The following is a 16,993-nucleotide window of genomic DNA, read 5'->3' as shown; positions in this document are numbered from 1 at the left end:
TCTTTCCCTTTTCCCCCAAACTCTAAAAGCTTTGAGAGTGGGTCATCTCTCAAAGCTTTTCGAGTTTTCCACTGTAAATAGCTATGTAAATATAAGGTTAAAATTTCAAGCTTACTGCGTTTATCACTAAATATTTCCTATTCTCATCTTCAGGAACGAAAAGCCAGGAGTCCACAGTCTTACCTGGTAAGTGATCTTCTACTCACTCTCAGAGACTAGCCACAAGGTTAGGAGGAGGCATGAGGACTCCTAGAACTAAGGACGTTACTGGACGTGGAGAGTTTGAGGAATAAGTTAAGTCAAAACAGAGGGACTCTAGTTATTGAGAGATTATTATGTTCCATGCAGTAATGTACTAAGCAGTTTTATAATGCGTCACCTTTAATCACCACTGACTACAAACCTACAAGGTATTTCTTTTGCGTAAATAAGGAAATGAAGGTCAGAGGGATTAAGCCTGCGCAATCATAGAGCTAATAACTATGACAATAGAGCTAAACCAAGCAGAGACTTAGACCCAGTACTATTTCATTTAAAAACCGATGTACTGGGACTGACTGCCTTATGAAGATAAGGTTGGCCAGATAATGAAGTTCTTGAACTCCACCATAAGGAGTCTGGGCTTTGTCCAGTTAGAGAATGAAGAGCAATTGAAAGATGTTTTTGTTGTTACTGTTTTCTTTTTCCTTTTTTTGGGGGTGGGGGTGGGGTTGAAGATGGGGGAGGTATAGACCAAAGGGAGCATTAACAATGCAAGATAGTTGATTAATACTAACCAATATTCATTTCTGTCTTCAGGTATGAAGAGCCAAGAAGCCACCCAAATACCTGGTAAGACAGCTTTGTTTACTTTCTTGGCCAAAGTATGAGAAGAGAAGGATCCCCCCGTGTATTAAAGAGAATATTGTCATGAGATTATTATTCATTAATATTTCGCTTACAGCTGCCTGCCAGTCATTCTACAAAGATTTAGCTGGGGAAGAGCATAGAAAAGTACCTTTCCTCCCTAGTGTCCATGCCTTCCTGGAGCAGGAAAGTTAGCTCTGCTGGGGGCATGGCTGAAGGCAAGGCTGCTGGGACCTGGATACATGCAGTCCAGCCTTAGATTCTATAGCTAAAGGTACTCAAAAGAAACTTCAACTTCATGCAAAAGCTAACTGTTAGCTTTGGCTAATGACATCTCAGCATCTAGGATCGCCAGGTAACTAAGCATAGTACTCGCCTGGCATAGAGGCAGACTTAATGAGGCACCATGGCAGAAGGCTCCTCTGAGTTTGGCATGGATTTGCACCGTGAGGGTTCATGTAGCCAGAACTTTCAAGTAAAAAGCCAGAAACTACAGTGCAGTGGGACCTTTGGTGCTTGTATCTCTTGAGTTCATGAGACGAGAAGGAGTTTGGAAATTGTACTCACTGGAACAAACTGCAAGTCACTGAAAATTTCTTTCTCACATAGGAATGAAAACTCCAGAACCATTTTCACTACCTGGTAAGCAATGCTAGGCATGCTGGAGAGGAAGCTGCCAATCTGGGGAGTACAGATATAATTGTCACCATTAGATACGCAAGGGAGGCAAAGTACTTTGCACAGCAAGATCACGTGAGTGAGTGAAGGACCCAGGTCTCTTACCTTATGACCAAGTACCTGTTTCTTAAAACTTGTGGTTCCTTTAGTGTTTTTCCAGTATACTTATCATGACACATTTAACCTACCTTCAAGATACAACCATGAAAGCAGGTATTTAAAAAGTATGAGGCTGTTGCTGAGGGTGGGGCCTTGAGTTTCTGTGGCCAGAGAAACTGAACAGTATGACTCCTGTCAAGTCAAAAGGGCCTCAGAACTCACGCTTACAGGGGAGGAAAAAAATGAAAACGGCCCTCAAACTTAATTTTTTTCCTGAGACAAGAAGAAGTTAAAAAAAAAAGTGGACATTATCTAATATTTTACCAGAGAGCTATGGACAGTAATAAGACTTCTCTAGGCCTCAGAATTGTCGTCTTTCAAAGGTGGCTAACACATGTCATGTTACCTTATAGGGATATCTGTAAGGACTATAAAAACACAAAATCTCAGGGCGCAAGCCCCTGTCTAATGGTTCAGTCCCGCTTCCGAGCTCATGTAGTGTTTTGAAAATAATTTGTTAGGTTTTGTTATTATGGAATGATCATCTGTTAAGGAAATTAGATTGTTGGCATCTGCTAAATGACATCCATCCGCACAGTACTGAGTTTGCCTCATACTGCTGCCTTTGGATAATGTGTGCTGTGTACAGAAACAGCCATTCCCAGTTCATGATCTAAAGCACTTGACAGACCCAGAGAGAGAGGTTCCAGCAATACTTTTATATTCACCCAGATTGGAACTGTTGGGCTTATTTGGCCGCGACTTTGAAGTGAACCTCTAATGACACTGATGACACACTTTGTGTGTCTACATCTCTTCAGCTCGCTGGACCTGAGTTTGCATAGTACTCTCGCTGGCACCTTACTAGGCGCCCCGGCTGCCTGAAAGGCAGCTGCTGAGCAGCATGTGGAGGGTGAACACGGTCTGGTCTGTGTGGACAGACAGACCCAACTTCATGAAGTCTCTCCTCTGCCATTTTACTCTGGGTAACTTTGTGTAGAGGTAACTTTATTTCACTTTTCTGCACCTCTGCTCCCACATCTGTACAATGAAGATTTCTGTCTTGCAAGACTGATTAAAGTCCTAATGAGATAAAAGTACTGGCAAAATGAATGGTGCTTTAAAATAGTAGTAAATGGTAGATGCCTTTATTATTATCTGAAAATCTTTTTTTTATTTAGGAATAAAAATGTTACAACTGGGTGAAAAACCTGGTAATAAATTCTTTTCTGGGGGTGGAGGCACCATGGGGTTCTGAGTCCTTTACCATAATCGTTCAGTTAGCTCCATTTTAAGGGGGATGGGGAGAGGACACTTGAGCTGCACAGCTTCTGACACCCCAGGCTGCAAGCCAGAGGGGCAAATGTTGAGAACTCCCTTCAGTGTGTGCAGCAGACTGCTATTATGGTTCCCTGGGTCAGGCAGAGAAAAAGGCAGTTGACCTGAAACTGGGACAGTTGGCTGCCCGCTGCGCCTTTCTATTCCAGAATGGAACAGGAGGCTTCCGAGGGTGCGCAGGCTACCGTGAGAGAATCTGTAGTTACAGGAATAGCATCATCAAAGAGGTGTGTGTGAGAACCGTACAGTGTAGCACCATCCATTCTGTGCCCTTTATCTCTCTGTCCTCCAACAAATAGGCCACTCAGTTTTGCTGGGACTGTTTTGTACCGTGCCCTCTCCTAGAAAGCTGTGTGTAGTGCAGGCTTTTTAAAAAGTGGTGTCAAAACATTTACACAGGATCTCATATAATCCAATAAAAGAAATATTGTTATCACCGTTTCAGAGATGGAAATATGAGACAAGTCAAGACCCAAACTTTTCAAGTTTTGTTCATTTTCTGTCACATGACACTTGTCTTCCAGCTAGATGTAGTTATAGAAAATACACCTCTAACCTGGGCTCCTAGAATTGGCATTTGGCTTCAAAGCTGTCAGAATATGGCAATATTGTAATATTTCAATGCTAACACACTTGGAGTTAGAATAGCATAGTAAGTAAGAGCAGAGGGTTTGAACTACCACTGATTACCTCTGTGATTTTATGCAAGTTTTGGGGAATTTCTGTATAATATGGATAACTCTACTACCTACTAGGAGTGTAACAAGTGAAGGTAATAATGTACATAAAGCATTTGGTCAATGCGTGACACACAGTAAGCATTCAATAAATGATTAGTGTTATGGTTGTACTTGGGAATCTGAGTTCAATATGTAGAAAAAAGACTTTTCTTTTTTAACAAAGTTTAACCTTTCTTTTAATGGAAACACACACACACACACACACACACACACACACACACACACACACACGGTAAAAAATTTCAAAGCATGCAAATGTTTAAACACTGAACCCTTCCCCCAGTCCCACCTATACCTCTAAAACTAATGCCCTGCCCCTCAGTCCCACACGCAGAGATAACCAAATTAGCTTAATCATTTAATCAGATTTTTCTCTTTGGGATAAATCTGTGTACAATGCAGTTAACTCAAAATCTGTTTATATTTTAGAAGACAAAAGTCAAGATATCGACAGTCCTGGTAAGAAATATCTCATTTCCTTAGTTGATAAATGTCTGTTTCTGCAATACAGAAAAACTGAGAAATTTATTTTCTCTCAATAAAAGGAACAAAATCTCAAGAGTTTAAAGCATCATAACAGGGTATAATGTCATATCCAAATGCTTGTATGTGCAAATGCGGTGGGGGCAACTTGATTTTGCTTCTTAAGCGCTCATTTTCAACTGTGTATATAGACTGTACTTTTTCGAGCAATGGTTCTCAACCCTGCAACCCAATTCTCTCTTTTTAGAACAAATATTTTATAAAGGTATCCTGAAATAAGATTCATAAATAAGTCCCACTTGCACCATAAAAAAATCAATATAATGTCCTAACTATATGACAAAATTATATACATTTCAATATGTAAATGCCTAGATTATTCTAGAAGACGTCATGAAGTAGATTGTATTTATTTACACAGAGAAATCTGGATTTAAGAGAGAGGACTGGAAGCTATTCTTTACAAATATAAGAAAATGAAAGTGAAGAAATACCAGGGGCACTAGAATAGAAACCAGTGTTTATTAAAACTATCCAAAAATATTTTGCATATATGTAAAACTTAGGTTCTGGGTTTGAGCATTATACATAGGTTTTTAACATATATATGTCTAGCAGTGCATTTGAAATTTATGTGCAAGTGGGTCGATTTTTCATTGTGCAAGACTGTCGAGAGCACTGCAGGATACTAGCCCTCTACTTCCACCCCAGTGCCGTGACAATCAAAAATATACTCTGACAAATTTCCAAACTGCCTTAGGGGGCAATGCAGCCCCCTTGAGAACCACTTCTCTCTAGCAGCAAACTAATGCATGAGTGCATCTGCTTGTCCGTTTTCCCCACCTGTATACATATAACTGCACGTTTATAATTATGGCAAGTAAATTTATGAGTTGAAGGCTTTTATAACATTTACTAGCTATTTCTCTTGGTTTCATTTATGTGAGTGGTGATCCCATTTGGATATTTCCAATCAGTCTTCCCTTGTACAGTCTAAACCAAAACAGTCAGAAGTCAGATATCTGAGTTAAGGGCAGTGTGAAACAGACCATCCTGAGATGGCTGGACTCCACTGTACCTCCTTCCACTAGTTCAGGTGAAAGGGAAGGAGTTTTCTCCAGAGTAGTGTTTTACGTATAGAGGGAAAAAAATTTTTTTTATCAGCTTTGCAGGGCTGTTTAAAAAATGCAATTTTTTACACTGTAAAATATTACACTGTATATTGGTAGAATATGCATATGAAATATACTGTCTTGAAATAGAAAAGACACAGAATTAAACTTCATCTTGCATATACAGAAAATGAAAATTTTAAATTGCCAAGAAATTCTAGAGAACTTGAACAAAAAACTACCTTGTCTACGTAGATACTAAAAAGCCTGTGAAATCTTAGATAAAACCTAGATCAGCACACCCTGATGATATATATGAAAATATAGCCCCAAACCTGTAATGAACTGTATTTATTTTAAAGTTGTCCTGGTTAGCGTTACTTCATGTAAAACTCAACCTGGATGTTCACATATTCAGGATATATGGTGCAGGTGGATGAAACTTGATACTAAAAATGACCTGTGTCAATGACTATGTCTTCTCATTAACAGCTCCAGCTCCAGGTCCAGTTCCAGGTCCCAAAACCCATATCTCTGCATCATCTGGCAAAATGCTCCTTCCACCGTTTGGGACATTCATCATTTTAATCAGTGTTTCTGCTCTAAATCTCTGTTGCTCTGTAGTGTGATACATTCTTTTTAATTTTTTTTGGGGGGGGGGGTTGCTGATTTATTTATTTATTAGACTCGAGTGCTTTAGTACAGAACAGTACAGAGATGTTTGTGCTTCAATACTTTCAAACACTGAGATTCTGATAATTTCAAGGTAAGTTTCAAGACAGACTAGCTTTTTGATATTCTTTATTACTTGAAATATGCTACAGGCATCCCACAGAAATCATCAAAAGGAATGATGTATTTTTCACTTGTTGGCCAAAGTCATTTGATGAAATGAGAATTACATATTAATGTAATTAGCAAATTCAGGTAGCTGACCCAGATGTCACAGAATTCATTTTTCACTTATTTCTATATTAATCTTATGATTGCAAAAAACTGTATACTTTTGATTTAATTCAATAAGACTTTAAAATTATTAGCTATAATTTCAGTAGAATTGCTAGATATTAAAATGTCAGTAATGCTAATGGTTAACCTGAATTTAATTCCTAATTAGAATTTAAAGGCGTTCTACTTTAAAGGATCAAACTTTGACTTCTATTCAAATAGTGTATTCTTTCAGTCTCTTCATTTTCCTTCTATATATGAACGCCTTATATTGTTATAAACACAACAGTTTACCAAGTATTTCACATACATAGTCCCTAACTTGAACCTCATGTTAACCCAGGAGGGCAGACAGTACTGAATGAATGAATATGTGGGCTCAGTAAGCAAGGAAAATGAGTACAGTACAGTAGTCTTTTACCCCGGGTATTGTGGTGGTTGAAAAATAATTGATTTAGGCATGGGCTTTGGTAACTGACACTTGTTTACACTGCCAGTGTTTCAAAAAAGGACTTAAGGCCACTTTCAGAGATTCAGAAAAACTACATGAAATCTCAACTAGGTGTTAGGGGGTCCAGTGTGCTTTAATTCTACCATTTACCTCTCTTCATGTTCAGAATTTTGAGTGGACTTATCACAAGAACCATTAGCCAGTTCACAGAACATCTATAAATTGTGCTGGAGAACACAACTTAGTCCAGAGGCCAAAGCTGGTCTTTTCTTCTCATGTCCACCCAAATCGAGAACTTGGTTATCAGTTGCTTGGAACACAACTCAGGTACAGACCAAGTCCAGTTATCTAACCAGCTACATGAACAAGGACCACAGGCCTTGCCTTACCCATGTAGTCACCAGCAGGATCAAACCTTAGGAGGCTAACTGGGCCTGTCTTTAAAAGGCAGACCCCGAGCCCTATCTAGGGCTTGTGAAATTAGAAACCTAACAATACAACAAATGAAAGGCTAGAGAAGTAAGCCTGGTATGCATGATTAGCCATCTGCCCAACAGAGAATGTGGCTCAATGAGTAACAGTTCTCATCTATTAGATCACCAGCTCTTCCCACGGTAGAAGGTGTGTAGAGGGGCAAACTCCTTCCACATTCGGCTACATGGATGAGGAAGATGAGAGGTGTTATAAGAAACAGCCCCATGAACCTTGTTTGTGTCTCCTACACAACCGTTAGCTAGCTAGTCTGCATCTTGACAGATTCCTTCAGTGGGATCTCAGAGGGAGGCCTCTGGATATACAGTGCATCACACTCCTTGCCATCCTCATAATAAACACAGTGGCACGGTTCATGGGGCTGTTTCTCTTAACACCTCTCATCATAAGACAAAGCATTACGCAGAAATGCAGAGTTAAAGCATTCCAAGAGGGGCCAACACGATGCAGCCCAGGTGTGCAGTTTGTAGTCAGAAAAATTGTTTAAAATTATCTAGTTGTTAAAGAATCACTATTGCACATTATCATGTCTAATTCAGATTTTCCAGTGTTTTCAGATACTAATGATGTATCAGAGAATTCTTTATCCTGGATGATACAGGAAGTAATTTTTATTTGCTGTACCCTAGTCAAAATATATCAGTATTGATAATACTTTCCTTAGAGGGTAAAGTCAGACTTAAATCCAGGTTAAAACTGAAATTCTTGAGCTGTGATTATGATTTAATATTTGTGTGGACATGAATGGCCATTCTCTCAGAGCCAAATAAAGCACCAGACAGAATTATATAAAAAGTAATTATAATCAAGAATTTATTTATAACTTTTCATCTTTTTTAGAAATAAAAAGGTTTAAAAAAAAGTTGTAAAAATGATAAAATGTAATTTTGTTATATCCTAATTGCTTAGGTGTGTTCTGTAAATTCCAAATAAGTAAAATAATATAAAAATATATTTTCAAATCTTTATAGAATGAAAAGAAAACCACATTAATCATTAAATACTCTTGGATTTTCTTTACTCCTCCCACAGATGAATTCACAAATATAAAAACTGACATACATTTACATTCTGAAGTACAAATCTCCAACAGCCAAGTAATTATACAGTTTGTTATGTGCAAAGTAGACATTTCCTATTTACCTGCTATGGAGAGCAGAGTACAGGCTCAATGGAGAATAATCATTAAACACTGATTATTTTTAAGAAGAATGCTGTTGTAAAAATATACAATAGGAAATATTTTTGGTAATTGTGTACTTCTTTTTTAAAGTAATTACAGCTTTTAGATGTAAATCTTTCAAAGGCTATCTCTGAAGAGCAGTGAAGTGACAGTTATTTCAGATTTGATGGATAATAATTTGTCAGCAACCTTCTCAAAAACCAAGTCAGGAGAGAGGATTGTTTTCTTTCTTTTCCCCTCCATGTGGTCAGTTTCATTCTTAAGGAAGGTCTGATATAAAAAGAAAATGTATTTCACAAACCTTTAACACAAGTTTGTGAACTGTCAACTGAAGACACCACCTCTGATGTGGATGGTTTCATTCAATCCATGTTCTACCAACTTGATATCTTCTAAGTCATCTTTTATGATGCTAATCAAGTGGCTAAGGCCTTCCTGTTGTTGTTTCAAATGCTAGAAGGAATTTAAAAAGTATCAATGTATTTATTAAACTGCACGCTACTCACAGGAAAAAGGCTATTTTTTCACTATCAGCAACACAGCACTTAGTGGCTGCTCTCATTATCTGCATATTTAAACACTTGTACTATATCTTTTGCTAATACTTTTAAATACAGTAAAATACTACTGTAAAAAGCAATAAAATCAAATATACAATGAACAATATCTGTAACAGAAATTTTACAAAAGATGCAGAGTTTTAAAGGTTCCTTTTATCAACCTTTGATAAAAAACAAAGGTATATTAAAACAATGCAAGAAGGTACTCAAATATAGATGACTAACAAAATAATCATTCTGAAAACTGAGGATTTCCATGTTTTAAAGTACAAACTGAGGATAATAATGATGTAACTATAATTGCTAAGAGTCCTTCCCAGATGTTAAGGCAGCTTGAAGAGTTTCATGGGTATTAACTCATTTAAAATCCCTTTGAGCACACACTTTGGGGGTACCATTATTACCTCTTCTCTACCGATAAAGAAACTGAGATACAGGTGATGAGCCATGGTGCTTCAATTCCAAAACAATATACTGCTTTTCATCGTCTTAGGTAGGTGTTTATATTATTCCCAATTTTACTGCATAAACTCTTTTATATAGTTCTTTATTCCAATATGCTGGAATCTTTCTCAGTTAATTTTATTGTAAATATAAATTTACAATATAATCAAGTGTATGTATACTTTTCGAGAACCCAGAAGCCAAACTAATTTTTAGTTGCATATAACGGCAATATCCATTCTAAAGCACATAATAAAATCAGATTTGTTGATGACATTTATAACTACCTAAAATCCTCAGGGTCATACCAACCTGCCACGCCAATTAATCCTACCTACTATGTTCCACAAAGTTGACCATCTTAATATATTTTTTTAGACACAGTTGATGGTTGGATAAGCTTTTATTAAACCACTCTATGTTTATACTAATGAAACTAAGCTAGAGCAGTACGTCCCAACTTCTTCATAGAAAGTGAGCCTTAGACAAGTGGTTGGAGGTTTCGGCTACCCCAGCCTACACCCAGGTCCCCTGAGGGCTGACAGGATCAGTAACTCTACATATTTATAATTGATATGTGGCATCATATAAGTTGGGAATATTTGATATAGAGCAGTTACTTCTCAGACTTTAACTGTGCATACAAATCACTCTGTGATCTTGAAAAATGTAGCTTCCGGGGGTCTAGAGTACGGACTGAGTGCCTGCATTTCTAACGACCCCCCCCCAGGTGCTGCTGCTGCTGCCCACACACAGCAACAGGGTCTAGGGTACTTCAGTTGTCTGTATTACCTCGGAATTCATTGATGTGGGGGACAGGGGAAGAGAACGGTTAACTTTTTTTTGGTGGGAAAATATACATAACATGTCCATTTTAACCATTTTATGTCCAGTCCAGTAGCACTGAGTAAATCATGCTGTGCAACAATCACTACCATCTACCTGTTGAACTTTTTCATCTTCTCAAACTGAACTTCCGTACCCATTAAACACTAGCTCCCCATTCCCCTTCCCCTCAGCCCCTGGCAACTACCATTCTACCCTCTATGAACTGGACTACTCTAGGTACCCCATATAAGTGGAATCATACAACTTTTGTCCTCTTAAACTGGCTTATTTCACATAATGTCTTCAAAATTCACCCATGTAGTGTGTGCATGTGAGAATTTCCTTCCTTTTTAAGGCTAATATTCCATTGTGTATATATATTTTGTTTATTCATCCACCTATGGACACTTGGATTGCTTCCACTTTGGCTACTGTGAATAACGCTTCTATGAACATGGCTATACAAATAATCTGTTTGAGTCCCTACTTTCAATTCTTTTAGGTATGCACCCAGAAGCAGAATTGCTGGACTATATTGTAATTCTATGTTTAATATTTTGAGGAACCATTTTTACATTGCTGCTAGCAGTGCATGAGGGTTCCATTTTCTTCACATCCTCTAAATCCTTGTTATTTTCTGGGTTTTTTTTTTTTTTGGATAACAGCCATCCTAATGGATGTGAAGTGGTGAATTCACCTTTTTAAAAGGTGACTCTAGTGCAACACTTACCTGCTTGATTTCTCGTAACAGATCTGCATCTATGTAATATCTTTCTTCAGATTTGACTGCTCCAAAATGATTCTGCATCCTGATCTGGGACATCAGTTCATTCAGTCGGCCCTAAAAATAATACAGAGTTGAGGGACTTCCCTGGTGTCACGGTGGATAGGACTCGGCACTCCCAAAGCAGGGGGCCCGGGTTCAATCCCTGGTCAGGGAACTAGATCCCACATGCATGCCACAAATAAGAGTTTGCATGCCACAACTAAGGAGCCCGCCTGCTGCAACTAAGGAGCCAGCAAGCTGCAACTAAGGAGCCCGTCTGCCACAACTAAGACCCGGCACAACCAAATAAATAAATAAAAATACTGAGTTGAATTACAACTGCTCACAACAGCAACCATTTCTAAAAGAGAATGTTTTATTTTAAAAGGATAGGTACTACTCTAATTAAAGGTGTCAATTCTCCCTCTGTACATTACTTGAAACACTAATACAAGCCCAAAACATCATGATTAAGAGTCTACTTTAGAAAGGAAGTTTTGATTAAAGAGTACAAATACTTAATAAAAAACAGGTATACAAAATTCCTCTTTTTGAAGACCAAGTAACATTGCTCTGCAGATCCACCTGAAACAAACTCTAGCTTTATGGTCTTATAAGTGCTTACCTTAAACTGAGTAGGGGCATTTAGTTCACACTGAATTGTATCTAGCTGAACTCGTAACTGCTCTTCATCAGCTTGGATGGCATACCCACTCTTCCTCTGAATTTCCTGTTTGATTAGGACCTATACAAAGAAAACCCACCGATAACGATAGAATCATCTCTTTTCAGTTATGCAGGTAATTTTATTACACATCAACTGTTGAAAGAAATTAGCTGAATACACTAACAATAGTTAGAATCATTAACAGTTCAAGATTTGAATTATGTTTGCCCATTTTTATTAGGCAAGTTACATTAATTTGTTTCTTTTAAAGACTACATAATTTTCATGCATTATTAATAAACTCAAGTGTTCTTGAGGGGCATATATTTTATTTCTAGTTTTGACACTATGAACAATGCTATAATAAACATTTTTGTATATATATCTTTATTTACTGGTATAGACCCCCAGGAATGAGACTGCTGGGTTCAAAAGTGTGTGTGTTCAATCTTTAGAAGCTGCTAGATTGCTTTCCCAAAGATCCTCCCGATGAGTATTAAAGAGATCACGCAAATTTTTTTAAAAACCTACATTCCCTTGAATGTATTTCTTTTTTTTGGCCGCACCACTTGGCCTGTGGGATCGGCTAGCAGGATCTTAGCTCCCCGACCGGGATCAAACCTGGACCCCCTGAAGTGGAAGCGCAGAGTTATAACCACTGGACCACCAGGGAATTCCCCCCCTTGAATGTTAAAGGACCATCTTTTAATGGTTAAGAACTACTTTGCATCTGTTCTTCTGTGAACTGCCTTTATACATTCTTTGCCCATATTTCACTTGGGGTTTTTTAGGTCAAATTATAGGATCTCTGTATAGTACAAACACTACAACTGAAATCAGTGCTGTTTGCAAATTCAAATTTTTCTGAAATCACTTGACTATTGACAAATGGCTTCTGTTACCTTTTACTATACAAAATTTTCTAATTCTTACATAGTCAATTTTGTTTTACAGTTTCTGGCTTTCTAGCTAAAGGTCTCTCCAGTCCCTAGGTTGTACATGCAGCCTCACAAATTTCTTAGTGTTAAGTCTTTAGTTAGTACACCTTATTTTTGTATATGGTGTGATATAGTGGTCTAATTTTATTTTTCAGATGGGTAGCCAGTTACTCTAGCATTACTTATTAAATAAACCCACTGAACTGAAATACCACCTTTGTCATATTAAGATACATGTGCATCTATTTCTGGATTGTCTGTTCTTTTCTATGGATCTTTATATCCAATCCTACATCAATCCCATATTGATTTGATTATAAGAGCTTTAAATAGGTTCTAAAATTTGATAAGGCAAGTCCCCTTCACTATCTTTTTTGTCCCCCCCCCCCAGCAGCTATTCTCAAAACAGTTATCTTTATTTATAAACTGAAAGATTTTAATTTTTTTTTTTTTTTTACTGCATAGATTTTATTTTTTTAAACAGTTGTAAATTTACATAAAATTTGAGTTAAATGTAAAGGTTTTTTCATATACCCCCCTCGACTCCTCAGCCTCCTCACCACCCAGTTACCCCTATTATTAGCATATTGTACTTATGGTAGTCAGTTGTTATAATCAATGAACCAATATTGATATTTTACTATTAACTAAATGTCCTAGTTTACAGTGGTGTTCATTCCTTGTCTTGTACAGTTCTATGGGATGTCTTGTATCCATCATTATGGTATCATACAGAACTGTTTCAGTGCACATAAAACTCTCTCATTCTCCACATCACCTAATTTTCCCCAGCCTGGCAATCATCCATCTTTCTACCATCTCCGTAGTCTTGCCTTTTCCAGAATTGCATTTAGCTGGAATGATCAACACTGCCTTAACATTCTTCTCAGCTTAATTAAACTGTAGACAGATTTCTTTCTGACTATAAACCCCTAACATTCGTTTTCTTAGAGCATTTACTTTAGAAAACTTATAATTGTAAACTCTTTCTCTGCCCCTTTGAAATGTATGGACGTTTCCTCCCAGCCTCTAGCCAGTTTTACAATCCTGGGAAATGATTTTATTAATGATGAGGGAACCATTTCTTTGAAATGTAAACATGGAAGGAGATAGCAACCCTATCTTCCAGTCTCTATTCCATGGTTGGGGCATAACTTACATGGGCACCAATTAGCAAACACAGATGGCCTAATTAAACAGAAAAACTTTTGTTCAGGAATAACATTTACTCAGGAGTAACTCAATGTGTTGGACACACTCATTGATCAACCTTCCCTCTAATTTCCTCCAGTAATTTTCCACTAGACAGCCCCTGTGCTTAAAAATACTCCTGAATTTTGTTTCAGTGGGGTTGAGTTCAGTCTCTCTCCTCCACTGCAATAGTCTCAATAATTCTTTCCTGTCTAACTTTGTACAGTGCAGATTTTACATTGACAGAAACATACAGTATGCAGACTTTCAGACTTCACTTTTACTTAGTGATACACATTGAAGGCTCTTCCTTGTCTTTCTGTGACTTGATTTCCTTTGATTATATTTTTTATATGAATGTATCATTTTTTTAAATCTATTCACTTATTCAAGGACATTTTGGTTGCCTCCACTTTTTGTCAATTAAGAATAAAGCTGCAATAAACATTCACGTGGAGGCTGTAGCTGGGTATTCCCACATGCCGCGGAGCGGCTGGGCCCGTGAGCCATGGCCGCTGAGCCTGCGCGTCCGGAGCCTGTGCTCCGCAACGGGAAAGGCCACAATAGTGAGAGGCCCGCGTACCGCCAAAAAAAAAAAAAAATACCACATACCATATGATTTCATTTATATGAAGTGTCCAGAAGAGGCAAATCCATACAAACAGAAAGTGGTTGCCTAGGGCTGGGGGGGTTTGGGATGAAATGGGGAGTTGCTGCTAATGGGTATGGAGTTTGTTTTTAGAGTGATAAAAATGTTCTAAAACTGACTGTGGTGATGTTTGTACAAAACTATGAATATACTAAAAATCACTGAATTACATTAAATAGGTGAATTGTATGGTATATGAATTATATCTCAAACTGTTAAAAAAATCCATATTTTTCATTTTGTCTGAAATAAAGTAACTTTGGAATTAGCTCTTTAATGGTTAGACAAAATTCAGCAATGAAACTATCTGACCTTGGTGCTTTTTCCATGGCTGATCTTTAATAACTTTCCCAATTGCTTCTATGGTATTTGTCTATTTTAAGATTTTTCTCTGTAGATCAATTTTGCTAGAAAATCATGTTTTCTCTAACTTCTCAGTTTACTGCTGTGAATTCCATTGCAGTATTTTCTTATTCTCTTGTGTATATCTGTGGTAATGTCTCCTTTCTCACTTCTAATTTTTCTTTACCTTCTTCAGGCTCATGAGATGAGTCTTTTTTTCCTTCTTCAGACTCATGTTTCGCCATTTTAATGGTCTTTTTTTCTTCTTAAATTATTTATTTATTTGGCTGTGCCGGGTCTTAGTTGCGGCATGCAGAATCTTTTAGTTGCAGCATGTGGGATCTTTTAGTTGCAGCGTGCAGGATCTTTAGGTGCAGCATGTGAACCCATAGCTGCAGCATATGGGATATAGTTCCCTGACCAGGGATCAAACCCAGGCCCCCTGCATTGGGAGCGTGGAAGTCTTAGCCACTGGGCCACCAGCGAAGTCCCTTAATGGTATTTTCAAAGAAACAGCTTTTCCATTTAATCTTTCTATTACGATTAATTTTTAAAGTTTATTTCACTTTATCTTTCTCTCTTACTGGTTTCTGTTGGCTTATCGATAGTATTTTTCTAACTTAAGATCAGTACTAAGTTCTTTACTTTTTGCATTTGTACTTTTAAAAATGAAGATTTTTTAAGGTTATAAATTGTCCTCTGAGTGTAGCTTTTGCTGTATCCCACTGATTCTGCTATATAATGTTTGTTTTCATTGATAATTTCAACTTTTGTTGCTATTCATTCTTTTAATTCCTCTTGTTAATTTGCAAGTTCTATTGTTTTTCATTCATTAACAGTTGCACTCCCTTTTCTAGCACTCAAAATCAAAACTGTATTTTCCTACTATTTTTATGAAAACCAGATATTAATGATCTGATGCATACTTTTCTTGCACCACAATGCCTTTTTTTTCCACTGCTTTCCCCCCACCCTCTCAATAAAATGCTAATTTTAGGATATTTTCACGTTCTTCACCCAGTCCTGTAAGATCTCTCCTCCAACTTCCAGGTTTTAATAAGAAAGTTTGGTACTTTCAGTTTCGGACTATTATTGTTATTTCCTTTTAGTCTGTTTTTTTCTATTGTAAAAATCCATATTTAGCATTTCCATCGTGTATACAGTCTTATAAATGTTGGAAAAAAGCTCAAATTACTACCTGTAAGGTTCTATGGGAAAGGTCCATGAGTTTCCTCTTGTATTGTGCAATTTTGGCCATAGTTGTAGTCTGATTCTTCTGTAATTCACCAATATCTTCAGATATGATCTGTTTTTAAAAAAAAAAAATTTTTAAGGTAAATCAAATATAGGTATCACAACTATTTATCAGGTTTACCTATATAAAAATGAGCCTATGATTCATCTTTCAAAATATAAACTCTTTTCCTTTAAATCTCCTTTTATATTTCTTCCACTTTTGTACATTTAAAAATTAAAAAGTACCATTCAAAAATTTCTTTAGGGGCTACCCTGGTGGCGCAGTGGTTGAGAGTCCGCCTGCCAATGCAGGGGTCACGGGTTCGTGCCCCGGTCCGGGAAGATCCCACATGCCACGGAGCGGCTGGGCCCGTGAGCCATGGCCACTGAGCCTGCGCGTCCGGGGCCTGTGCTCCGCAGTGGGAGAGGCCACGACAGTGAGAGGCCCGCGCACCGCAAAAAAAAAAAAAAAAAAAAAAACAAAAAAAAAATTTCTTTAGAACTCCAGAAAATTTAGTGATGAGGCAAAGTATATAGAAAAATAATATATTTCTTGGGCTTCCCTGGTGGCGCAGTGGTTGAGAGTCTGCCTGCCAATGCAGGGGACGCGGGTTCGTGCCCCGGTCCGGGAAGATCCCACATGCCACGGAGCGGCTGGGCCCGTGAGCCATGGCCACTGAGCCTGCGCGTCCGGGGCCTGTGCTCCGCAGTGGGAGAGGCCACGACAGTGAGAGGCCCGCGCACCGCAAAAAAAAAAAAAATAAATAATGTACTTCAGAAATAATTAAGGAACTTGAAGTAATACTGTAGAACAGAGCCAACAACCAGGCCATTAATGGAAAAAGTTAAGATCTATAAAGTGACATGCAGGAGGGGCCTAAAATGTAGTATATAGTCCAATATCAACTGTAACAGAATATTATGGAGGGATATGCTCACAGTGGAGGGGAAAAGGAAGGATATTACACAACTGAAGACATTTTTATGTCTCTGGATCTTTGA

At 37.8% G+C, this 16,993-nt stretch overlaps 2 protein-coding genes across 4 annotated transcripts in view; one reads left to right on the top strand and one right to left on the bottom strand.

The window, feature by feature from the left end:
* ART3 (ADP-ribosyltransferase 3 (inactive)) overlaps positions 1–5,925 on the top strand; it is a 36,232-nt gene extending 30,307 nt beyond the window's left edge. Inside the window, exons 6-11 of one of the 2 annotated variants that reach the window (XM_007455425.1) lie at positions 154–186; positions 799–831; positions 1,456–1,488; positions 2,805–2,837; positions 4,131–4,160; positions 5,789–5,925. In XM_007455425.1, coding sequence (XP_007455487.1) covers positions 154–186; positions 799–831; positions 1,456–1,488; positions 2,805–2,837; positions 4,131–4,160; positions 5,789–5,925 — 299 coding nt within the window. The remainder of the gene's footprint in view (positions 1–153; positions 187–798; positions 832–1,455; positions 1,489–2,804; positions 2,838–4,130; positions 4,161–5,788) is intronic. The other variant, XM_007455426.1, reaches the window with a different exon arrangement.
* Positions 5,926–7,971: 2,046 nt separating this feature from the next.
* NUP54 (nucleoporin 54) overlaps positions 7,972–16,993 on the bottom strand; it is a 34,654-nt gene continuing 25,632 nt past the window's right edge. For both annotated transcript variants that reach the window (XM_007455423.1, XM_007455424.1), the window contains 4 exons: positions 15,954–16,061; positions 11,594–11,713; positions 10,933–11,043; positions 7,972–8,823 (listed from right to left, as the gene is read on the bottom strand). In XM_007455423.1, the coding sequence (XP_007455485.1) occupies positions 8,695–8,823; positions 10,933–11,043; positions 11,594–11,713; positions 15,954–16,061 (468 nt within the window). In that variant the 3' untranslated portion in view covers positions 7,972–8,694. The remainder of the gene's footprint in view (positions 8,824–10,932; positions 11,044–11,593; positions 11,714–15,953; positions 16,062–16,993) is intronic.

The sequence above is a fragment of the Lipotes vexillifer genome, unplaced genomic scaffold (assembly GCF_000442215.2).
Source record: "Lipotes vexillifer unplaced genomic scaffold, Lipotes_vexillifer_v1.1 scaffold749, whole genome shotgun sequence".
NCBI lineage: Eukaryota > Metazoa > Chordata > Mammalia > Artiodactyla > Lipotidae > Lipotes > Lipotes vexillifer.
This window is presented reverse-complemented; position numbering and strand designations above follow the sequence as displayed.